The 25535-nt window shown below is 41.5% G+C and overlaps 1 protein-coding gene and 1 long non-coding RNA gene across 2 annotated transcripts in view; both read right to left on the reverse strand.

Annotated features, from left to right (window-relative positions):
* LOC698665 (putative ankyrin repeat domain-containing protein 20A4) overlaps window positions 1-12779 on the reverse strand; it is a 41425-nt gene extending 28646 nt beyond the window's left edge. Inside the window, 1 exon segment of the mRNA XM_077998156.1 lies at window positions 12387-12779. Coding sequence (XP_077854282.1) covers window positions 12387-12648 — 262 coding nt within the window. The 5' untranslated portion in view covers window positions 12649-12779.
* Window positions 1334-2178, reverse strand: LOC144339682 (uncharacterized). The gene is made up of 2 exons (XR_013414994.1): window positions 2057-2178; window positions 1334-1523 (listed from the first exon to the last, which is right to left on the reverse strand). It is a non-coding gene; the product is annotated as an uncharacterized LOC144339682 (long non-coding RNA).
* Window positions 12780-25535: the final 12756 nt, after the last annotated feature.

A 25535-nucleotide genomic window follows, 5' to 3' on the forward strand; every position in this document is an offset into this window, starting at 1 on the left:
GTTTGAGGTTGCAGTGAGTCTCAGCCGTGCCATTACACTCCACCCTGGGAGACAGAGTAAGAACTTATCTCCAGCAACAGAAAAAGGAAAAAAAAAAAAAAAAAAAAGGCTCGGAATGCTATGTGAAGTCTTCCTTGATTCTAGCTATCTTGAGCCACATACACAGGTGTCTGCTTCTTGGGGCTCCCTTAGTACTCTGTCAATTTTTCTAGTGTCACTTTACCACCTGAACTGCACATCATGTCTTTAGATGTCCATCCCCTTTGCTGCTAGACTGCAGAAGACAATCTTTTGAATCATCTTTCTATAAACAGTCTTAACTTTGCTAAATCATTAGTTATTGAGCTCCTGTCAAGTGTTAGGCACTGGGGTATAAGGACGATAAATATACGCTGTGAGGGATGGCTTTCCTAAAGATCACGCATGAGCTGAGGCTTAGAGTGATGTTAGCCAGATTCAATCAGGCAGAGGGCAGGAAAGGTGAGCACACGCCAGGCAGCAACAAGAGAGGGAGAGAAGCCTCCAAGAGCATATCTATTTCTCTACAAAAGAGGAATGGTGAGGGGGGCATTACCTGCAGCTCAGTAATTCCAGAAAAAAAGACAGATGGGGAAAGGGCTACAGATGGAGATTTGGGCAGAAGTCGGTTTCTTTTTTTCTTTTCTTTTTTTGAGACATGGTCTTACTCTGTTTCCCAGACTGGAATGCAGTGGGGCATGATCTCGGCTCACCGCAACCCGGCCTCCCAGCTTCAAGCAGTTCTCCTGCCTCATCCTCCCAATTAGCTGAAATTACATGCACGTGCCAGTACTGCCTGCTAATGTTTGTATGTTTAGTAGAGATGGGGTTTCAGCATGTTGGCCAGGCTGGTCTCGAACTCCTGATCTCAAATGATCCACCCACCACAGCCTCCCAAGGTGCTGGGATTACAGACATGAGCCACCGTGCCCAACCCAGGATGTACTTTCTGAAAACCTTATATAAACCTTTAAGATGCTTGGACCTTAGGTATTCAGGAGTGGTTCACAGATCTCTTTGCATTCGAGATAATTAACTCTAAATACTGTGAGGAGCATAAAATTCTGAGGCATATAAATAAATGAACAAAGATAAAATATAAGGCAATGTTGCAAAGATGCTGCAGGCCTGAGGAGACGTTTTTAGAAATATTTAGAATGTAAGTATCAGTGCCCATTATAAGAATGAATTTTTATTGAATGAACACATGTGTTTATCTGGGTCCCTGGAGAAATACATTCTGTTCATTACTTTACAAAAGTTATCAAATAAGAAGTAAAACAAACTGTTTCAGTTACTTGTATTTACTTTATACTTTTTCTGTTTCAGTTTTACTGTGCCGAGAAAATGCATTTGGGTTTTGTGGCTGCAGCTGTTGTTCTTGTTGTTGCTGTTGTTGTTTGAGATGGAGTTTCATTCTTGCTGCCCAGGCTGAAGTGCAATGGTGGGATCCCAGCTCTCCGCAACCTCTGCCTCTCGGATTCAAGCTATTCTCCTGCCTCAGCCTGCCGAGTAAATGGGATTGCAGGCGTGTGCCACCATGCCCAGCTACTTTTATATTTTTAGTAGAGATGGGTTACTCTAGGTTGCTCAGGATGGTCTCAAACTCCCAACCTCAGGTTATCTGCCCACCTCGGCCTCCCAAACTGCTGGGATTACAGGCACGAGCCACCACACCTGGCCACATTTGGGGATTTTGTTTTAAAAGTTCTGCTTCCTGGATCTACCAAGCTCATGAGATAATAGAAGCAAACAAGCCATTTGCGTGGGTAAGAAACTTTGGATTTATGGCTTGTCATCACTACTCTAGAAGGTTATCATCACGTTTTGTACAACAAAATGTTAATTCTAGACATAAGAGGAAAAAGAAATTAATACTATAGGGGTGAAAAAATATTGTATAATTTATTACTGTTCATCTAAGCATATGACTAAGGGCACTGAATTTAACTTGTATGTAAAGTAGACCCCATAGTAGCTGCAGGTAATCAATAGACTGGGTGTTCTCACAGAAATAAATTTGATGCTCGTGTGTTACCTTTAAGTGATACAGCTCTGCTGAAAACCCGTACTCCTAGTGCACGATCATCCATTAAGACAAGGTGATGGAATGTGTGAGGACAGCTGAGGAGACACCACAAGGCAAATGTTCAACAGTCCCTATAAATATTGGGAAAATCAATATTCTAGTACAGAAAGCCATAGACATTATTTAATATTTGGTTTCAGAAGGTATTTTCAGTGACACTGCATATAGTCGTACTTAATAATTGCAAAATGGGAGATGTAAAAATAAATCAGAGCCACACTGTGTTTGAGTAGGAAATCCGTAGACGTCTACATGGTTTTCCCATCCAGCCCCATGGTACCCACGCTCCAATTTATATTCAATGGTAATCTCAATGAGATTCCTCTTTCTCCTCATTCTCTTTGTTATCTATATGTTGCTTTCCTTACAGGAAGAATACAAATGCTTTGCTAATAAGCATTCTGTTTGGTTATAGACTGCATAAGGGGAGTAAAGACAAACTACATTTGATCACAAAATGATTTTTTACAACTCAGAATTATGGTAGCATGAAGACAATTGAAGGAATCTAGAATAAAGTTTTCTATGCTTCTTTCCCTTCTTTGCTCTTTCTACTCAAAAGCTGTGATTCACACAGGTAATGAAGAGTATAATTCCCTGATAGAAACACAGCTCCAAGATTAATCCTTTCTTTAACTATGAAGTTCGTGTGTCCAAAGTCTGTCGTTGCTGTCTGGTTTTTGAACACTTAGGGCGATAGATAGGTATCATCATCGCACAGCTTCCCAAATTTTTGGAAAGTCTTACTATTGATGGTTCAAGTAGTAGAAATATCATCTAAAATATCTGAAAATAAAGGTTTTATTTACTACGATGTAAATAGTAATGCAAATTGTACTAAAGTATAACGTTTACTTCTTCACTGAAGCAGTACCATATTGACCTCTACCCCCACAAACACACTACTCCTTCAAGGTCTAATGTTACAAGTCCTGTAATTGCTATTAACTCAGACAAGTTTACTTAACTAGAGTCTCGCACTTTGTACTAAGCTTTTGTCATTTACTACAATTTACTTTGAATCACTCAATGATGTCTATTATATATTTTGCTTTCTATGAGAAATTTATTAGTAATCTTATCAAATATTTTCTTATCTCTCCAGAGATAAGAAAATATTTGAATAACTTTGTGCATAAACACATTAAGGTTAAATAGCCTTGACATTATTGTGTGTTTTCGTGTACTAGAGACAAAATCTTCAAAAGATATTTTAATGAATATACATTAAATTAAAAACTACTTTCATTAAACTGAGATGATCTTTCCTCAATGCATGAATACCTTCAGAATTCATATGTTAAGCCTTAAATATAGACCATAGATTTGTATAAAATATAATAGCCTTAAAAATCTTCTTTGTTGCACAGCGGCTCCCCTGTGTCATCCCAGCACATTGGAAAGCTGAGTTGGGCAGATCACCTGCGGTCAGGAGTTGGAGAGCACCCTGGCCAACTTGGTGAAACCCCATCTCTAATAAAAATGGAAAAGTTGGCCGGGCGCGGTGGCTCAAGCCTGTAATCCCAGCACTTTGGGAGGCCGAGATGGGTGGATCACGAGGTCAGGAGATGGAGACCATCCTGGCTAACACGGTGAAACCCCGTATATACTGAAAAATACAAAAAACTAGCCGGGCGAGGTGGCGGGCGCCTGTAGTCCCAGCTACTCGGGAGGCTGAGGCAGGAGAATGGCGTGAACCCGGGAGGCGGAGCTTGCAGTGAGCTGAGATCCGGCCACTGCACTCCAGCCTGGGCGACAGAGCGAGACTCCGTCTCAAAAAAAAAAAAAAAAAAAAGGAAAAGTTAGCGGGCTGTGGTTGCACATGCATGTGGGATCAGCTACTCGAGGGACTGAGGAGGAGAGCTGCTTGAACTCGAGGCAGAGGTTGTAATGAGCCAAGTCTGAGCCACTGCACTCCAGCCTGGGTGACAGAGCAAGACTCTGTCTCAAAAACACAAACAAACAAACAAGAAACCTAATTGTTCCCATATAAGAACAAGTCTAGTTCACACGAGATCTGAAACATATACAATGCTGTGAGACAGGACAGAAATATATTCAACAAGTTATATTCCTGGTTTCTGTATAAATAAAACTGTTGAATTTAAGCTTTTAAGACAAGTCAAGGAAAAGAGCAAAAAATGCCAAAGTGAAACTTGAACGTTCATTTCACCACCAAGGCCTCATCATCACCAAATGTTCACAAACTATATATGTTACTCAAAACATTAGTTCTAAATTTTGATCTGAGTATCCCCGGAGTTTCAGTTTCATTCAAGGATGTCCAAGAGGTCAAGTAAGACAATGCCATTTGCTCTTTTCTGTTTTCTTTTCTGAGAAGAGCACAGCAATCTTCTTCAGAGAAATGAATTGTCTTAACTTCAGAGGCTAAAGGCTCGTGAGTCATAGTTCTAAGGGCATTTATAAAATATGGTGGTGCATGCTTGCATTCTGAATTTTTCAGCTTTAAACTCTCATATAGTAAACATGAGTAGATACAAACTGATTGAATAAAAGCCTTTTTAATCTGACATTATATTTGTTTTTATCTCTTTCTTCATTTACCAGCAACAGGAGAGTCTAAATGTGCTAAAGTGGTCTAAGGGAATACAATGAAAAGTGTAAAATGAATTAAACCAGAGATACTCATATCACTCTGGATACACCTGGAAGATATAATACAACGTACACCAAAGAAAGTGGCAGAGAGGTATGTAAAGTGTATAACCACTCACATACCATTTTAGGACACAGATACAAATTCTGCACATTATTTCTGGACATCACAATATAGTTAAAGATTTCAAAAGGGCATTGAGATGAAAAACAACCAATTTATGATGTCAGTAGCCTCTATGCAATCATGTTTCAAAAACCTTAATATCACAAAGTCTCAAAATCACCATTCTAAAAGACTGTCTACCAGTTAGAAAATACTTTCCTCATTTTTAATAATCAAAGATGCCACAAACACATACACACACCTATACATACACATACACACATTCCCTTTCCTTTCGAATTCTTCTCTACTTTTTTTGTACAGCATATCAACATTTTTTTTTTGTTCATTTTCTTGCTTTAAGGTGCCTCTGCAGATAAAGACATTTATCTTAAAATTCATTTTGTTAAAAAATAAAAAGTTCATCCTGTGATCTACCTCTTCATATGTTGTTTATTATCCTAATAACATTTCTATGTTCTGGATTATTTTTCCTTTCTAGTTCTCAGATATTTAATTTCTCACTTCAACATCTTCAAAAGAATGCATATACTTGAAAAGTAGTAAGGAAAGAATATTCTGCTAATGTTTCTGTTGCTAGTCACCCTAGTACATATTATAAAAAAGCATACTGGAGAGCTTATCCACTATGAACCACACCTCACATTCAGAGAGAAGCTTAAGAAACACTGGGGAGGTATGGCAGGCTGCCAGGCAATACTATATGATGTGAAAAGTATATAGAAAGAAAACTCTATCAGTGCCCTTTTACTACCAGAATGTTCCAATGTTTGCCCTTCTCCCCGGTAGGGGAAAAAATTCTTTTTCACCTTACATAAAGCAAAACTCTCTTGCCATCCCTCGTGACAGAATCCAGTTGTAGGTGAGTCATGTCATTATACTAGCCTGTTGTCAAACTCATCCCTCAAAGGAGGAGGATCAGTGAGGAACCTATCTATTTACCTATAGCATTCACCGTCTGCTCTTATTTCTAACCGAAGTAAGAAAGACTTTGTGATTCCAGTTTTATAAAATACAATCCCTTGAACTTGTCCCCTTTCATTGCTAGAGAGTCTATCTGGACCCATCTCACGGAGCAAGAGGTCAGTTTGTGCTGTGTGGTACTGTATGGTGTCCTTTTCCTCAATCCTTTCCATTATGTGGCAAATACTTATACAATCTTGTTTTCTAAATATGTAAAGCATACGTCATCGGCATATATCTTTCTTTACAATGATAAAGAAGCAAAAGAGGCCGGGCGCTGTGGCTCAAGCCTGTAATCCCAGCACTTTGGGAGGCCGAGATGGGTGGATCACGAGGTCAGGAGATCGAGACCATCCTGGCTAACACAGTGAAACCCCGTCTCTACTATAAAATACAAAAAAAAAAAAAAAAAACTAGCTGGGCGAGGTGGCGGGCGCCTGTAGTCCCAGCTACTCGGGAGGCTGAGGCAGGAGAATGGCATAAACCCGGGAGGCGGAGCTTGCAGTGAGCTGAGATCCGGCCACTGCACTCCAGCCTGGCGACAGAGCAAGACTCCGTCTCAAAAACAAACAAACAAAAAAAAACAGAAGCAAAAGAAAAACAAAAGGACAATGAACATCTTAAACGACTACATTCAATTGCGACGGAGTTTTTTTTTTTTAATAACTATTCAAAAATATATCCACTGTATTATTCCAACTATATGACTCTTCTGAAAAAAGTAAAATTAAGAAGACAGAGTAAAGATCAATGGTTGCCAGGAAGAAAGTGAGAAATGAACAGGCATGTTTTACAGAATTTTTAGGGTAGTGAAACTGTTCTGTCAATAATATTACAATAATAGATATGTATCATTATACATTTTTGTCCAAATTCACAGAATGTACAGCATCAAGAGTGAAGCTTGATGTGACCTATAAACTTCAAGTGATTACAATGTGTTGATGTAGGTTCATCAGTTTTAACAAATGTACCACTCTGGTGGAAAATACTAACAATGGGGAAAGCTACGCAGGTGTGGGAGGCATGGAACATATGAGAAATCTCTGTACCTTCCTCTCCATTGTACTGTGAACCTAAAACTGCTCTAAGAAATAAAGTTATTGATTTAACAAAGATATTCACAGCTGGGCATGGTGGCTCACACCTATAATCTCAGCACTTTGGGAGGCAGAGGTGGGTGGATCACCTGAGGTCAGGAGTTCTAGACCAGCCTGGCCAACATGGTGAAACATCATCTCTACTAAAAATACAAAAATTAGCCTGGCATGGTGGCAGCCTCCTGTAATTTCAGCTATTCGGGAGGCTGAGGTGGGAGAATCGCTTGAACCCAGGAGGTGGAGGTTGCAGTTAGCCAAGATCGCACCACTGCACTCCAGCCTGGGTGACAGAGTGAGACTTCATCTCAAACAAGCAAGCAAGCAAACAAAAAACAAACAAACAAACAAGCAAAGATACTCACTGTCTATGCATCCCAGGATCTCCAGAACAAAAATTTAAAAAGAAAAAAAGATGGCCAGGTGCAGTGGCTCATGCCTGTAATCCCAGCACTTTGGGAGGCCGAGGTGGGTGGATCACGTGAGGTCAGGAGTTCTAGACCAGCCTAACAAACACGGTGAAACCCCACCTCTACGAAATACAAAAAAATTAGCTGGGCATGGTGGTGCATGCCTGTAGTCCCAGGTACTTGGGAGGCTGAGGCCAAAGAATTGCTTGAACCCAGGAGGTGGAGGTTGCAGTGAGCCGAGATTGTGTCACTGTGCTACAGCCTGGGTGACCGGAGCTAAACTGTCTCAAAAATGAAGATAAAAAATAAAAGATATTCACAGAAACTGTTATTATGATAAATTTAAGCAAGACACAGTGGCCCTAAAAATTAGACATCATTGAAGACCAAAGGAACAGCGTGTGGTCATTCTTTTGCAAATTGAAGTATATAATCTACATAAAATAAATAAATTTAATTGCATGTGTAGGCAAGAAAATGTTGATAAATGATTGACTATCTTATTTCATAATTCTAAACAGGGATTTAGCACCATATGAAAACTAGATTATTCATGTAATCAAAATAAAGGACAATTTTTATTCTAATTTTAACTCAGAAATTATTATGCTTATTTAACAATTTTGCTGATAGATTAATGAGTTACAAAGGACAGATTATCATTACCTAACATTGCTATGGCAACTTACATACAAATACCTGTTAGTCACCAAAAGTCAAAAAAGCAATTAGCATTACAACTTCAGATGGATCATACAACAGAAACTAGTATCAAGTTACCTTATCTTATAATATTGAGTGTTATTAAAATCAAATTATAAAACAACACCAAAAATTAAGTTCGGGTTATAAGTGTTGTGCAAAAAAGATTTCATATAGCAGGTAAGAGACTTCCATCCTTAGAAAGGCCAGTATACAAGGCTGGCCCTTGGCTGGTGTTTAGGAAACTGGAATTGGGAGGGCTTTCACCATTCCCTGAGAAGACTGGCTCACTGTGTCTAACGTGTTTATACAAACAGTGTGGTTACTCTGAACAGCTGCTTTCCTTCTAGAAGTCTCTAACTTGGGTACATGTGAGGGAGAGTAACCTCCATATAAAAACTTGGGTACTTAGTCTCTAATGAGATTCTGGTAGTGGTAGACATCACTGCACCTGTGTTGTCAAAATGTGAGCCTGGGAGAATTAAGCAGATCCTGGGAACTCCACAGGAGAGAACTCCTGGAAACTTGTGCCTGGTTTCCTCCAGACTTGACCACAGGCACCTTTTTCTCTACTAATTTTACTTGTCTCCTTTCTTGTAATCAGTTAAAGATCTGAGTATGACTATTTGCTGAGTCCTGTGAGTCCTTCCGATGAACCACCAAACCTGGGGGTGGTCGTGGGAAACCTAGACACGTAAGCACTGCGTAAGATTTTATTAAGTTGATATGATATGTGTAACCGTAACCAGATGGTTATTTCACAAAATAACTTTCCCTAATCTTTTTTTTTTTTTGTCACCTTGATACTTGATTTGGAGATTCTTGTATTTCTATATCTATCCAATTGAATAAATCCATAAAAGGAAAAAATGAAACAATAATGTCAGAAAATAATGTGAAATAACCAGCAATCCTATTTCAACCAAATAAAAAATTGAGGATCTGGGTGATTGGCAATATGTTCTACAATATGAATGTTTCTAGAAAACAGCTGGGATTACAGACAGGTGTCAGCATGCCCGGCTAATTTTTGCATTTTTAGTAGAGAACTCCCAGGTTCAAGCAATTCTCCTCCCTCAGCCTCCCAAGTAGCTGGGATTAGAGGCAGGTGGCAGTATACCCGGCTAATTTTTGCATTTTTAGTGGAGAGGGGATTTCACCATGTTGGCCATGCTGGTCTCAAACTCCTGACCTCAAGTGATCTGCCTGCCTTGGCCTCCGAAAGTGCTGTGATTACAGGTGTGAGCCACTGTGCCCGGCCTATATTGTTTATTACCTATCATATGATATATATATTACTGATACATATACCATATATATTACAGATATACTGCTATGTAAGTTATATATACACGTTAGATGACAAGTAATACGTATATATACACAGTTGATGAAAAGTATGTTTTCATTTTACAGAGAATTCTTTCAAATCAAACCTTCAAAAACTCTAAAATTGCGCAAAGTGCTTTTTTCCAGATCTAGAAGTTACTTATGTACACTGGAAAAATTCCTTCACGTTTCTGGTATAAGAATTTAAATTAAAAGAGGAATGAAACAGTTTTCTATTCACAATATTTGTGAGGACGTTTTATATTCCTGCTTAAAGTTTAAGTTGCTGATTAAGGTATATATGCTATATGTATAGATGGTATATGTATCAGTAATATATGTATATCATATCATATATAATAAACAAAATAGGCCAGGCACGGTGGCTCAAACCTGTAATCCCAGCACTTTCGGAGGCCAAGGCAGGCAGATCACTTGAAGTCAGGAGTTTGAGACCAGCCTGGCCAACATGGTGAAATTCCCTCTCTACTAAAAATGCAAAAATTAGCCAGGCATACTGGCACCTGCTTGTAATCCCAGCTACTTAGGAGGCTGAGGGAGGAGAATTGCTTGAACATGGGAGACAGAGGTCGCAGTGAGCCAAGACCGTGCCACTGGACACCAACCTGGGCAAAGAAGCGAGAATGAGCAAAAAAAAAAAAAAAAAAAAAAAAAAATATATATATACACACACACACACACACACATATAATGAATGCCCTAAAAAATGAAAACATACTTTTCCTCTGAACATATGTATATAATATAGTTAATATTTTTCAAGTAAGCTCTCCTTTGTTTTGTTACTTTTTTTCCTGAAACACAGGCAGTTTTAATTTTTAGTTGGCTAAATCAACCTTCAGGATGTCTGCTTATGAGGCCATTCTTAGGAAGGCCTTTGTCAACATAAAAGGTACCTGTAAAACAAGCATTTGTGTTTTCTTCTGGTATCTTACTCATTTGCATATGTCAAAATTTCAATCTCTATTCCATCAGGAACTCATGTTTGTGACATAAAAGTTCATCAGTTTTCTTCAAACAGCAGGCATTTTTTCATTAATAATTCATCCTTTCCTGCTCATCAATCCTTACTTCTAGCCTACATAATTTCAGTGTTTCTGGGTTTCCTACTCTGTTGCATGTGTTTCTCTTTTCAGCTGTCAGTAAACAATTAATTGTAGACATTAATAGCACATTTTGCTATCTAGAGGAGCAAGTGCTTTTTCACTCCATTATGAGATTTTTAAAACTGTCATCACAATAGTGAAAGACTGCAGGTGTCATACAAAAATGTTAAAACCTTGGTATTTTCATTCGGTCTACGTAAAATTGATAAACACAGAAAGAGCTCACATGTTGAGAAAAATGTGTCTTCCCATTCAAGAACACAGAACCCACCTCCCACTTCCAAGTAAGCAACCTACCTACACAGGTGGATACGGTTGTAAAATGGACAGTTTTCTCTGGGAACTTTTCACCTACTGAAAATAACTCACGGTATTTTTGATAGGGGAATGAGTTTTCACACTAGGCACCTCCTACAATGTATAAACCTTGAATCTCTCTTGACATATTTGCATTGGCACAGTGTGCCAGTTTGGGGCCCAGGCTTAAAAGGTCCTAGATTCTTCTGTTATCTTATTCAGAATTCTTCCATGTCTATGAGAACAAGCCCATTTTAGCTTTCTGGAGGATAAAATAGCATGCTGAGAAAAGCCAAAGAGCCTCAGTCTACATAAAGCTCACTGCCAGAAGCAGAGCCACCTAATTCACAAGCAGCTGACCACTGACACCTGAAGGAGCCAATCTCAGCCTAGGAGAATAGCCCACCTGAGCCCAGCCTAAATTTCTAACCTGCTCAATCCTGAGCTAGTATGTTTTGGGATTGTTTGTTATGTAGTTATAACTGAGTAATATATACACCCATTAAACAGCACTATGAGAAGCTGAGGCAGAGGGGTCACCTGAGGTCACAAGTTTGAGACCAGCTTCGCCAACATGCTGAAACCCCGTCTCTATTGAAAATACAAAAATTAGCCAGGCATGGTGGCACATGCCTGTAATCCCAGCTACTCAGAAGGCTGAGGCTGGAGAAGGGCTTGAATCCAGGAGGCAGAAGTTGCAGTGAGCCAAGATCATGCCACTGCACTGCAGCCTGGGTGACAAGAGTAAAACTCCACCTCACAAAAAAAAAAAAAAAAAAATTAAAAGAAGATGTGTGATATTTTAAAAACAACTTCGTTAAGGTTTAATTTTAACATCTAATACCATGTGCATATTTACAGTGTAGAAATTTTAAAATTTAAGTTCTCTATTACAATACTTTACAGTCAAACTGGGGCAAAATATTTGCGACTTATGTCCTAAAAAGCTTATTTTCCTAATTTATGAAGTCCCATAGACTGTAAGAAAAAGAGAAACATGGAAAAGAAAAATGGGCAGCTGCTATGTGGAAAGACAGATAAGTCTTGAAAAGCAGATTAAAAAGGAGAACTTTGAAGGAAGTAGTACCTATCAAATGCCAACTCTTCTAACATTTTTGAGATACAGAAGTTTATATATTGCACTTATCTATTCTGGGTTTCTTAATCAGGAGTATATCCGAACCTTGAGGGTTTTGTTTGTTTGTTTTGGCTGTTGTTGTTAGAGACAGGTGTCTCACTAAGTTGCTCGAGCTGGACTCAAAATCATTTGTAGCATTTTAAAAATTATCTTATTGATAACATAAAATAATGGGGCATCACACAATCCACGTCCCTTACTCTGTGTCGGGATGGAAATTTCTGCCTCTTGAGACCCAGCTGCAGTCGCTCCACGCACCAGGCCAATCCCTGGGCCAACTGCTTGTACCTGTGACGGATTTGGGGCCGCGGCTATGAGAGGGCGCTGGGACACAACACAACGCCCGGCCCCACTCCATCCCCCTCCCCGCCTTAACTCCGCGGACCCGTGGATCACACGTGCCCGTGGATTCGCACCGGGGGATTCCACCCTTCCCGACTGACGCCCGCCCCTGCCTCAGCCTCAGCGCTTACGGGAACTTCCTCTGGGGCGGGTTTCTTTGAGGCCTTCTCGCCTCCACTTGCCACCGAGGCCCTGTTCCAGGTTTTCTTCCTCTTCTTTCGTGCCTTCATCGCCTAACGGGTGCGCTCTGGGGTCGGTGTTACTGCGCGCGGGTTGTCCTGGGCAGAGAGACAGTGGAAGGATTCCCGGTGCTGGAAACCGGGCCGGGAAGCCGGCGTCTGCGGGAGGCGCAGTGAGTACCCGGGCCTGGGGCCCACGCTGCCTCCCGGGCATGAGGTCCTAGGGCTTGGAGGAAGGCGCGCAGCACGAGGGTGCCGGAGGGCCGCCGCAGTGCAAGGCCCCGCCACCCGCGCGTCTTCTCCACACTGCTCGCCGCCATGCGTCGCAGTCGCCTCCGGAACTACGCGGGGCTCCGAGTCCGACGCCGAATTCCGTCCTCTGGAAACGCGACTGCGACTCTAGGTTCCCCAGAACCGCTGGCGGGGCGGGGCGCGGGGGCCGTGAGGGGAAGCGGCGAGGCTGGGGCGGGGTCAAGTTGGGGCGAGGCGAAGCCAGGGCGGGGCGGGGCGGGGCGGGGCGGGGCAGGGCAGGGCAAAACCCAGATACACTGTATCAAAATCTAAACTTCAAAGCCTTAAAGGTGATTCACACGCACGTTAACAATTGTTAGGTGGCAGTGATTCTATATTTGAAAGGGAAATGGATATATGGCTGTATTGATTTGTCAGAAAGGCAAAGACTGTATGTTTCAATGCATATACATCTTATCTTACAGAAAATGAACACAACAATAAAGTGGGTGTGGGGAAGGAGCTGAACCAGAAATTAAACAGAAATGAGACAGAATTAGTAGATGTTGAGGCTGAGCATCAGCCTATTACACTATTTTGGACATTGTGTGTAAGAATTTAAAACATGCTCCAATAAAACACTAGTATAAAAAAGAAAAGTCATCTAGAACACTAGCTCTTAGGCTTGTGCTTACATTTGGGGAGGAGGAAGAGGAAATAGCTGGTGGACAAAAACAAAGGTATTTCCATTCTATAGTTACACTAATGTATTAGCTTTGTTATAATTTATTGAACATTACATTAATATTTTATTGCATATATACTTCTGTATGCATGCTATGTACATCAATAAAAATTTAAATCTTACATACTTATCCTAACTTAAGAGTTCAGAATAGTAGCAATGTTACTCTGTTTGAATAGTTTCTTGAAACAGTCTTACTCTGTCGCCAGGCTGGAGTGCAGTGGCGCGAGCTCGGCTCACTGCAACCTCCGCCTCCTGAGTTCAAACGATTCTCCTGCCTCAGCCTTCCGAGGAGCTGGGACTACAGGCGCACGCCGGCACACCCGGCTAATTTCTGTATTTTCAGTAGAGATGGGGTTTCACCCTGTTGGCCAGGATGTTCTTGATCCCTTGACCTCATGATCCACCCGCCTTGGCATCATAAACGGCTGAGATTACAGACGTGAGCCAGCGTGCCCTGCCGGTATTGTTTTATTTGAAAGGGGGCAATTAACACTCGGGCTTCATGAAATGGATATTAATATTCCAAGGTATTTATTCTTGTCCTGACCCTTGGGAGTCCCCCCTTAGTCTTTTTGATTAGTATTATTATTTTTTATTTCATTTATTTATTTTCCTTTGAGACGGAGTCTCGCTCTTGTCGCCCAGGCTGGAGTGCAGTGGTGCGATCTCGGCTCACTGCAAGCTCCGCCTCCGGGGTTCACGCCATTCTCCTGCTGCAGCCCCCACCAGTAGCTGGGACTACAAGTGCCCCCCACCACGCCCTGCTAATTTTTTGTAGTTTTAGTAGAGACGGGGTTTCACCATGTAAGCCAGGATGGTCTCCATCTCCTGACCTCGATCCACCCACCTTGGCCTCCCAAAGTGTTGGGATTGCAGGCATGATAGTCTTCCATTTTTTACCTCAGTTGAGTAAGTAGCATGGTTTTAGTTTTGGGGAATGCAATTTCGTACAGCAAAGTCCTTCCTCTGTAATAATATATATATGTGTGTATATATGTATATATTTAGTATACAACTATATTAATATATATTAATATATAAGCATATAAATATATAATATATAAATATATTATTGATGTGTATATTAAATATATATATAAAATCTCATTAAAATAGATTACCTAATTGTCTCCTATCACTGAGCTCATCAATCACACCAAGGACAGAAAACAAACAGGTATCAAAACCTGGCTGGAATAACTACAGCTTCTTCTCTACCTCCTCACACTCTGGGCCATCAGATCCGTGCTAGGATGCTGGATCTCCATGGTCCTCTCCAACTAGCAGACAAGACAAAACCCTGCTTTTTTTGTTTTTCAGTTCCATGAAGGCAAGGCAAGTTGGCATTTTCCCATTTCCAAGACATGTACCAACAACATGTAACATCCCCTTGTTACTCAGCTCTGCTCTCATTTCAGAGATCACTGTACATCAACAGTTTTAGAGTGATAATTATAATTTCAGTATTGGGTGTCTCCCGTTTTGGTTTCACTCACACTGCTTCCTTGGAGCTACTCAACAAATAGTCAACTAACTTGAACTTTTTTTTTTTTTTTTTGAGAGGGAGTCTTGCTCTGTCGCCCAGGCTGGAGTGTAGTGGCCAGATCTCAGGTCTGCAAGCTCCACCTCCCGGGTCTACGCCATTCTCCTGCCTCAGCCTCCCCAGTAGCTGGGACTTCAGGCGCCCACCACCTCGCCCGGCTAGTTTTTTGTATTTTTCAGTAGAGACAGGGTTTCACCGTGTTAGCCAGGCTGGTCTCGATCTCCTGACCTCGTGATCCGCCTGTCTCGGCCTCCCAAAGTGCTGGGATTACAGGCTTGAGCCACCGTGCCTGGTCTAACTTGAACATTTCAACACCCAACATACTATTAGAAAACTCAGGCCTGGCATGGTGGCTAACACTTTGAGAGGCCAAGGCAGGAAGATTACTTGAGCTCAGGAGCTCAAGACCAGCCAGGGAAACAGAGTGAGACCTTGTCTCTACCAAGAAAAGGAAAAGAAAAAAGAAAAAAGAAAAAAAGAAAATAAAAGAAGTCAAAGATGTGGCTCCTTTTATCCCATGCATGGGGATTATACTTAGACTAAAATGAACATTGAGATCCCTAGGGATAAAGGTCTTAAAAATCCTGAAGAAAGCTTGCCCTCTACTTCTAACTAATCTAGACTTCTGCTTCATTTCTGACTAAAAGGTAGACTAACTCATTGCTATTTCAAACTACCAGAACCAAACTATGAACTCTCGCCTAATATATAAGATGGAATAGTTGCAATTATTTTAAACTTCAATTTAGTATTAACTGATCTTTTAACATAAACACTTACTTTGTCAACCCACAAGAGTGTAATCTTCGGCCTCTCATCCACACGTCTTGAGTAAGCTGTTAACATTTTGCTCAAGAAGGATGTTGATAATACCTGGTGAGTCATAGTGCACAGTAAGCATGAGGGCTGTTTTAAAATAACAAAGAAATCAGTCCACTCAAGACCTTCAATAAAGACTTTTTTAACCCACTCTTGTGGGTTGACAAAATAAGACTTGGTGGTCAGTGTCCTCCCAATTGTGGGGTAGGGGCGAGGCTAGAATGGTAAAATGCTCAGAAGAAACCGGTGAAGAAGACAACTTCTGAAATAATAAATTGTACTATTCCATAGCGGAGGCCTTTTTGGACGGGTATTGTGTGATGGACTTAGTAAGTACTTTCTCGAACAATGTCGGGTCATCATTGATACATAGTTAACATATTAGTTAGGAGGCCTAGTATTAATAGGGTGTTGGAATAAAAGTGAAATCATATAATTAAACCAGATGTTATTAGGAGGGCTGAGAAGGCTTCTGTTAGTGGTCAGGGACTAGGTTTAACTATGTGGTAGGCATGGAATTGGTGGGTCATTAGGTGTTGTCGTGTAGGTAGAGGCTAACTAAGAGTGTGAAGACATAGGCTTGAATTAGAGCGACGGCAATTTCCAGAATGCTTAAGAGTACTAGGAGTGTGAAGATAATTGAGGTGGTAGGGGGGCTAACAGTTGATAATGCTAATGCAGTGCTTCCAATTAGGTGCATGAGTAAATGACCTGCTGTGATGTTGGCAGTAAGCGTACAGCTAAGGCCACTGGTTGAATAAATAAGCTAATGGTTTCAATGATGACTAATATGGGGATATGGGGTGTGGGTGTACCTTGTGGTAGAAAGTGAGCTAGAGAGTTTTTAGTTTTAAAATGAAATCCTATGATTACTGTGCCTGCTCATAGGGGGATTGCTATAGCTAAATTTATGGATAATTGGGTGGTTGGTGTAAATGAGTGAGGTAGAAGTCCAAGAAGGTTGGTTATAGTGATAAAGATAATTAGGGATATTAGTATGAGGGATCAGGTTTGCCCTTTGGTATTGTGAATTGCTATTATTTGCTTTAGGGCAAGTGGAGTTAGTTTTTGTTGAACAGTAACTAGCCGGTTGTTAATAAGGTGGTTGGAAGTTGGAAATAGTAAGGAGGGAAATAGAATAATAGGTACTGCAGCAGGCAGGCTTAGAATTGTTGGGGCGATGAATGGGGTAAATAGATTTTCATTCATTTTGATTGTCAAGGGCTGTTGTAGTTTTGTGTGTTAATTTTTTGTGAGGAGGATAAGTGGTAATTTGTGTTTAGTAATTTTAGTTGTATGATGAGGAGTATAGATGTGATGATGGTTGGTCATGTAGTTGTATTTAGTTGGGGCATTTCACAGTAGAGAGGGGTTGCTTCTCTCGGTCTTTAACTTAAAAGGTTAATGCTGGGGCAGCTATACAGTGGGTCTGTAGAGATATTTTGTAAAGATTTATGGGTGGGGTGTGTTAGAGGCATAGAGTGGAGTGTGGTGGGTCTATAGAGTAAATACGGGTCCTATTTCAAAAGCTTTTAGTGGAATTAGTTCTACGACGATGGGTATAAAGCTGTGGTTGGCACCGCAGATTTTTGAGCATTGTCTGTAGTAGACGCCTGGTCGTATGGCGGTAAAGGTAGTTTGGTTTAAGCATCCGGGGACTGCGTCTGTTTTTAACGCTAGTGTAGGAAGGGTTCATGAGTGTAGGATGTCCTGAGATGTAATTATTATACGAACAGGAGCTTCAATTGGAAGAACTACTCGGTTGTCAACTTCGAGGAGCTGAAGGTCTCCTGGGTTTAAAAATAATGGTGGGAGTATATAAGAGTTAAAGATTATCCCTCCATAATCTGTGTATTCGTGGGTTCAGTATCATTGGTGTCTGATTGATTTGATAGTAAAAGAGGGTTATTGATTTCGTCTGTCAAATAGAGGCTGTGTAAGGATGGGAGAGCGATTAAGACTAAAATGATAGCGGGTAGGATGGTTCAAATGGTTTCTATTTCTTGGGCATCTGTGATATTGGTGTTGGTTAGTTTTGTTGTGAGTGTTAGGGAGAGGACATATAAAACTAGAAAGCTAATTAAGAAAATTATTATAAGAGCGTGGTCGTGAATGAAAGGTGATTAGTTCCTCTATAATAGGGGATGTGGCGTCTTGAAGACCTAGTTGAACTGGGTGAGCCATTAAGATATACAGGATTCAACCTATAATTTAACTTTGACAAAGTTATGAAATAGTTTTTCTAATACCTTATTGAAAAAGTTATAGGGGTTATAGGGTTGGCTTGAAACCAGTTTTAGGAGGTTCTATTCCTTCCTTTTTCATCTAGGTTTTTTTTGTTTTGTTTTGTTTTGTTTTTTCTTTTTGAGACGGCGTCTGGCTCTGTCGTCCAGGCTGGAGTGCAGTGGCCGGATCTCAGCTCACTGCAAGCTCCGCCTCCCGGGTTTACGCCATTCTCCTGCCTCAGCCTCCCGAGTAGCTGGGACTACAGGCGCCCGCCACCTCGCCCGGCTAGTTTTTTTGGTTTTTTTTTTTTTTTTTTTTTTTGTATTTTTTAGTAGAGACGGGGTTTCACCGTGTTAGCCAGGATGGTCTCGATCTCCTGACCTCGTGATTCGCCCGTCTCGGCCTCCCAAAGTGCTGGGATTACAGGCTTGAGCCACCGCGCCCGGCTGTCATCTAGGTTTTATGTAGGTTGGCTCTTCAAATGTATGGTAGGGTGGGGGACAGCCGTGCAACCACTCTAAGTTAGTAGAGGGTTGTTCGATTAGTAAGACTTTATGTTTTGAGGCAAAAGCTTCTCAGGTTATATAGATTATTAATATTACTGCTACTAGGGAAATGAAGGAGCCCATAGATGATAGAATGTTTCATGTGGTATATGCATCAGGGTAGTCGGAATAGCATCGGGGTATTCCAGATAAGCCGAGAAAATGCTGTGGAAAAAAAAGTTAAATTTACGCCTATAAATATAATGGCAAAATGGGCTCTGGCATAAGCTTGGTCTAGTGTGTAGCCTGAAAATAGGGGAATCCGTGGATAAAACCTTCTATAATAGCGAATACAGCTCCTATTGATAGGACATAGTGAAAGTGGGCTACAACATAGTACGTGTCATGTAATACAATGTCTAATGATGACTTTGCTAATACAATGCCCGTTAAGCCTCCCACTGTGAAGAGAAAAATAAAGCCTAGGGCCCAAAGTATTGCGGGGGGATCATTTGGTATTGCTTCCGTGGAGTGCAGCAAGTCAGCTAAAAACTTTAACACCGGTGGGGATAGCAATAACTATAGTGGCAGAGGTGAAGTAGGCTCGTGTATCTACCTCTGTACACACTGTGAACATGTGATGGGCTCATACAATAAAGCCTAAGAATCCAATTGATATCATGGCTCAGACTATGCCCATATAGTCAAATTGTTCTTTTTTTCCGGAGTAGTATGTTACAATATAAGAGATTATCCCGAACCCTGGTAGAGTGAGGATATAGACTTCGGGGTGACCGAAGAATCAGACTAGGAAAATGAAAAAGATGTATCAAAATGCAGAAGCTAAGGTGAGTAAATCCACTGAAAACTGTGTAGAAGAGAGGATATGTCAACTCCAAGGTGAAAATCCGTGGCTTGAGCAGCAACTAGATGATGTTCATCAGAAAGATAATCAGAGAGAGATAGAGATTAATAGTCAAGAGTAGTTTCTGTCTCTCCTCTCATTTTTTTTTTGTTGTTGTTGTTTTCATATGGCTTTTTTCCCCTGAAAAGTCTCATGTAGATAACCTGATCTGTGAATTTTTTTCACTAAGTATTTTTGAACTTTTTTAATTAATAAAGTGATCTTGTTATAAGATTACTTGTCAGAATTTCCCTAAATAGAAATATTAACGATTTTAATTTATTTTTCGGTAGATCACAACCTAAACCCAAAGTGTCAAGTGGTACTGCTACTTTGGGAACAATCATTTTTGACGGTGATCTTTAGTATTATCACTAGAAAGCCTCTTTGTGTAACATTTTCAAGATGTTACAGAAAGGCGTCCTTGTGAAATAGGGAATGATTATCACAGGAATTTAAAGAAGCGTAATTCACAAAGTCGTTAGAAAATAACACCTTGTTCAGCCTGAAGAGGTGTGCGGAAGGCAGAAAGAACAAGCCCCACTTCCAGTGCCTTGGTCACAGTGTTGGGGGCTAATTGCCTTCAGAGACGCTTTAGTTGTTTTTGATCCCCAACCAATCTAGTTCTCCTCTAGGGGTTGTGGCTCTGAATTATTCCTCAGTGCCAAATGTTTAATTGTTCCTAGATAATGGGTGAAATGTACCATTCACCCTTGTGAAGCCTGAAACTGGTTTACTGAACGCAAGTATTCCTAGATTTTTTTCTGTCCATTTTAGCTTTCTTAACCTACGTTAAGGAGTGCAATGTGACGTTTTGATAAAATTATTTCTAGTGAAGTGGTTCTTATAATCAAGCAAATCAACATATTCATTGTCCCATGTTGTTACCCTTTAAATACAAGTATTTCTAATGGAATCTTCAGAATCTTACAAATAGAGCCGTTTTACAAGGCAGCAAGTTTTGTCTTTGAGCCATACATCACTGATAGCCATTTGCCTTCCGTGTCTACTTTGTTTGAACTGCTTGTTCAGTATAAAACACCTTAGAAACACAGGCGCTCCTTTAGAACGATTTTAAAGTTATAATTCCTTACAACAGGTATGCCCTCACACATCCTCGGTGTGAAAGCTCTGTTTAGTGGGTTATTTGGTTTACTCTCAGGGCAAGTTTTTAAAAACTGCAAGTCATTAAGAATCATTTAAGGAAAAATGAAACACTAAGCCTTTGTCTTTGCTATCTTTACAGATGGAATAAGAAAAGAGCAATGATCAGCACCAAGCTCCTTATGGAGAAAGAGCGGGTGAAATATTTTCTCAGCACTCTTCCTACAAGGCGAGACCCAGAGTCACCTTGTGTAGAAAATCTTTCTAGTATAGGACTCAACGGAAAATAGATTCCCCAGCTGCCCGTAAGAATTCCTACTTCCAACCCACAGACTTCAAATGACTGCAAGAACGACTTGACTGAGGTTAGTTATATGACCGTTTCTCTTTTGGGTTTCACTTCTCTAATATAATTCTTGTTTTTAATTTGGTGGAATACTGAGTTATTCTGTTGACTTATGCATGTTAAGTAAAGATCATAATTAGCTCTGTTAACACAGAAAGGAAATGGGAATTTTATGTTTTTTAATTCCCTGGAGCTCTCATTTTCAAGAGATATCCATTTGCTAACTTTATTCAACAAATCTGACTCAACTGACATGTTTAAAATGTCTTTAAAAGCTGCATTTAAGTTAGGTTTCAGAAATTGCATGTTATTGCCTGATAACTGATGATATACTTTGAGATGGTTTGGTTTACTCTCTATTTGACTGTAGTTTAGCTGTGGTTCATACCACATTTTTTTTTTCTTTTTTCTTTTGAGGCAGTGTCTCACTCCACCGCCCAGACTGGAGTGTTGTGGTGCCATCTCGGCTCACTGCAACCTCCACCTCCCAGGTTCAAGCAATTCTCCTGCCTCAGCCTCCCGAGTAGCTGAGACTACAGGCATCCGCTCTTACACTTGACTGAGGTTTGTGTTTTTAGTAGAAACAGGGTTTCATCATCTTGAGCAGGCTGTTCTCGAACTCCTGACCTTGTGATCTGCCTGCCACAGCCTCCCACAGCGCTGGGATTACAGGCATGAGTCACCGTGCCTGGCTTATGTCACTTTTAAAGTTTCTTTGCAGTGTCCGGTCATGGTGGCTCATGCCTGTAATCCCAGCACTTTGGGAGGCCAAGGCAGGTGTGTCATGAGGTCAGGAGTTCAAGACCAGCCTGGCCAAGTTGGTGAAACTCCATCTCTACTAAAAGTTCAAAAAAAAAAATTTTCCGCGTGTGGTGGTGGGCACCTGTAATCCCAGATACTAGGGAGGCTGAGAGAGAGAATTGCTTGAATCTGGGAGGCAGAGGTTGCAGTGAGCTGAGATTGCACCATTGCACTCCAGCCTGGGTGACAGAGCGAGACTCCATCTTGAAAATAAAAAAAATATTTAAAGTTTATTTGCACCATCTCAACTCTTCCCACCCACAATCACAACTGAATTATTGGCATCCAAGCACTTTAGCCCACATATGGATGTTTATTATATAGTAGAATCCAAAATAATTGCATTTTATGAATTACATGAAACACTAAAAAGTTCATTTCCATTTTTATGTGAAAAGCTTTGTGCTTGGCCGGGCGCGGTGGCTCACACTTCTAATGCCAACATTTTGGGATGACAAGGCAGGTGGATCACTTGAGGTCAGCAGTTTGAGACCAGCCTGGCCAACATGATGAAACCCATCTCTAGTAAAAATACAAAAATTAGCAAAGCATATTGGCAGGCATGTGTAATCTCAGATACTCAGGAGGCTGAGGCCGGAGAATCGCTTGAACCCAGGAGACAGAGGTTGCTGTGAGCCAACCTGTGGTGAAGTGACATCTGTGTTCAAGTGTAGAAAGGGCCCAATCTGGTCGATGAAGCACACGGCCAGCTTCTGGGTGGTGCAGGCACAGTGCCACAGCTTTTGTCACTTCCTGATGTGCCCCACCAGCACTGAAGAGACAGCCTGGAGACGGGACAAGAGGAAGGCTGAGATGGTGAGTGCCAGACTCTCCCTGGCCCTGAGCCTAACCCCAGGGTGACACTCAACCTTTGGGAGTGGGAGAGCAAGATGGACAGTTTCAAGTGCTTCACTAAGAAGGTGGACAACAGGGCACTCAGCTCATCTTCACAGCCAATGAGTTGACATACAAGCAGATGATAATGACAGGCTTTAAGAAAGAGCATCGGAAGGTGGCCAGTTCGTCTTCAAGCTTCAGCCAGTCCTTGGAACTGGACCACGCCACCCACTTCACCACAGATGCCTTCCACACTGTCAGTGAGCGCTTTGCCAATCATTCCAGGCAGGACCTGGACCCAGTCATGGACCTGTTAGTGCTGTCTCAGGGACACCAGGCAACATCCTGAACTTCATCCATGTACACAAGGAAGCTCTTACCAAAGTCACAGAGAGCAGGCAACACGTGGCAGAAGAGAAGACAGAGGTGTAGAGGCGGATGACGTCAGAATCACAGGAACAGGATTTATTTCGCTACTTCAGTGGAAATTCGCTGCTTCCATCCAATTTGAATGAGAGACATGAAATCACGGATGCAGCATTTCTTGTAAAAGAGAGACTATTTTTTCAAAAATTCACCCAGGATTTGATAGATTTGAATGACTAGATATTTGATTGTGGACTGTTTCCAGTTCAAGGATACTTTCTACAGCAGAATAATAACACTAACAAAGAGCTAGTGCCAGCTATCGGTGGTAGTGCCAGGATGGTTTTGTGCTCAACTGAAATCCAGCTGAATACGGAACTGTGTAGGTAAGTGTTAATATGGTGATAGAAGAGAAACAGTAGCAAACATGAACTAAGTCATGCTACGAACGCCTGCACTACCGTTGTACCTTTTGGAATGAATGAGAATGCCACTTTATTGCTTTTTGAAGTGTGAATATTGTAGTGTCTATGCTGTAGACCTCAAACCCTATAAAGAATCTCAAGGAAGTTGGCTGGATAAAGCCCGCTGTGGATGTCTTGATACTCAGAGATTGATGATACAATTCGAATATGTGTCCCCACGAAATCTCATATTTAATTATATTTCCTAATGTGGAAAGTGGATCCTGGTATAAGGTGATTGAATTATGAAGGCAAATTTCTCATGAATGGTTCGGCGCCATCCCCTTGTACCATCCTCACAATCACGAGTGACTTCTCGTGAGACCTGGTCACCGAAAACTCTGTCACCTCCCTACTCGCCGTGTTTTTCTTTTGCTATGTGAGACAACTCACTCTCTCTTTGCCTTGCATGAAGATTGAGAGATTTCTGAGGACTTCCTGAATTGGAAGCCACTGTGCTTTCTGTCCACCCTGCAGAGTCATGAGCCAATTAAACCTCTTTTTCAAAATAAATCATACAGAAAATGGCCAATGAGGATTGGAGCACTGCTGTAAAGCTACCTGGGAATGTGGAAGCAACTTTGGAACCAGGTACTGGGCAGAGGTTGGAAGAGTTTGGAGGCCTCAAAAAAAGACAGATAGACGAGAAAATTTTTGGAGTGTCTTAGGGACTGGTTAAGTGGTTGTGACAAAATTCCTGACAGAAACATGGACAGCAAAGGCCAGGCTGAGGAGGTCTCAGATAGAAATAAACTTTCTGGAAAATGTCTTCCTTTTGGATATGGAAAGCTTCCACCATGCCTGTACCATCATTATACCTTAGAAGGAGTGAACTTCTTTTATATCAGAGGCTCATAGGCGAAAGAGGCTGTAACCTTGACTCAGATGAGGCCTTGGACTTTGTAACTTTGAGTTAATGCTGAAATGAGTTAAGACTCATGCTGGCAAGGCATGACCGTATTTTGCAACGTGAGAAGGACATGACGTTCGTGGGGTCAGGGACAGAATAATATGGTTTGTCTCTATGTCCCCATCAAAACCCATGTGGAATTTTACTCCACATGGGGAGGCCTAGGTGGAAAAAGGTTTAGTCATAAAAGGGTGAGGGGTGGATCCTTCATGAATGATAAAGCACCTTGACGCTGTCCTCCTGATGGTGAGTGATTCTCACGAGATCTGGTTGTCTAGAAGGCTGTGGAACCTCTTTCCTCACTCTGTCTTGCTCCTACTCCTGCCTTAGGAGACAGCTCATTATCCCTTGGCTTTCTGGTATAATTAGGAGGCTTCTTGATTCCTCCCAGAAACAGGAAAGGCACTTTGCTTCCTTCACAGCTTGCAGAACCATAAGTCAATTAAATCTCTTTGGTTTGCAATAATACAGAAAATTAGAACTGCAGAGAGAGCTGTGAAATACCTTCAAGGCCTTTTTCCCTTTGTCTGGGCTATTAGCACAGGGCTTCTTGATATGCAAATTTCTGAAATCTTCTTGAATTTTTCCCCTTAAATGGGGTTTTGTGTTATTGCTACATAACCAACCTGCTATACAGATACCTGAAAAAGTAGAAGCAGGCTCAGTAGTGGCTAGCAAAGATTGGGTGGTTTTGGAGGCATTAGAGCATGACAGAAAGATGAGGAAGTGGGAGGGAGTGATTTAATCATGGATAGCGGGGTGGGTGTAGAAGGAAAAATGGGGGGTGGTTACGGTGGGAAGGAGTAGATTGGCTGTGTAGGTTGGCTGAAGTGTGGTGGGTAGTAGTGTTATGCCCAGACCCTCTGTTCCCCAAAGAAGACCACCAGAGTCCAGAGTCAAAGCCAAGCGGCAAGGATCTTTACGACAAGTTCGAACTTGGTCCCTCCATTACACAGCATACAAGAGGGCCCCGAACAATGCGAGTGTTTGCTTTTTATAGCCCGAAAGTTACAGGGGAACAAAGGAATTCTTTTGGTTCCCGCGCTTTCAGTAAAACTTTGAACGGCTGCCTCCTTATCGGAGACTTTTCCAGGTGGTGTTTGTACTGGGCTCAGGAAGTTTGAGAGATATATGGCGATATGTGGTGGGATGGGAGGATGGGATGTGTTTGTACTGGGCTCAGGAAGTTTGAGAGATATATGGCGATATGTGGTGGGATGGGAGGATGGGATGTGTTTGTATTGGGCTTGTTTGTTTTGAGCCCGGGGCTGAGGAATGTGCCCGGCTCCTCTCAGTAGGAAGAGGGAGTTGCATTCT

The sequence above is a fragment of the Macaca mulatta genome, chromosome 3 (genome assembly GCF_049350105.2).
Source record: "Macaca mulatta isolate MMU2019108-1 chromosome 3, T2T-MMU8v2.0, whole genome shotgun sequence".
NCBI classification, from domain to species: Eukaryota; Metazoa; Chordata; class Mammalia; order Primates; family Cercopithecidae; genus Macaca; species Macaca mulatta.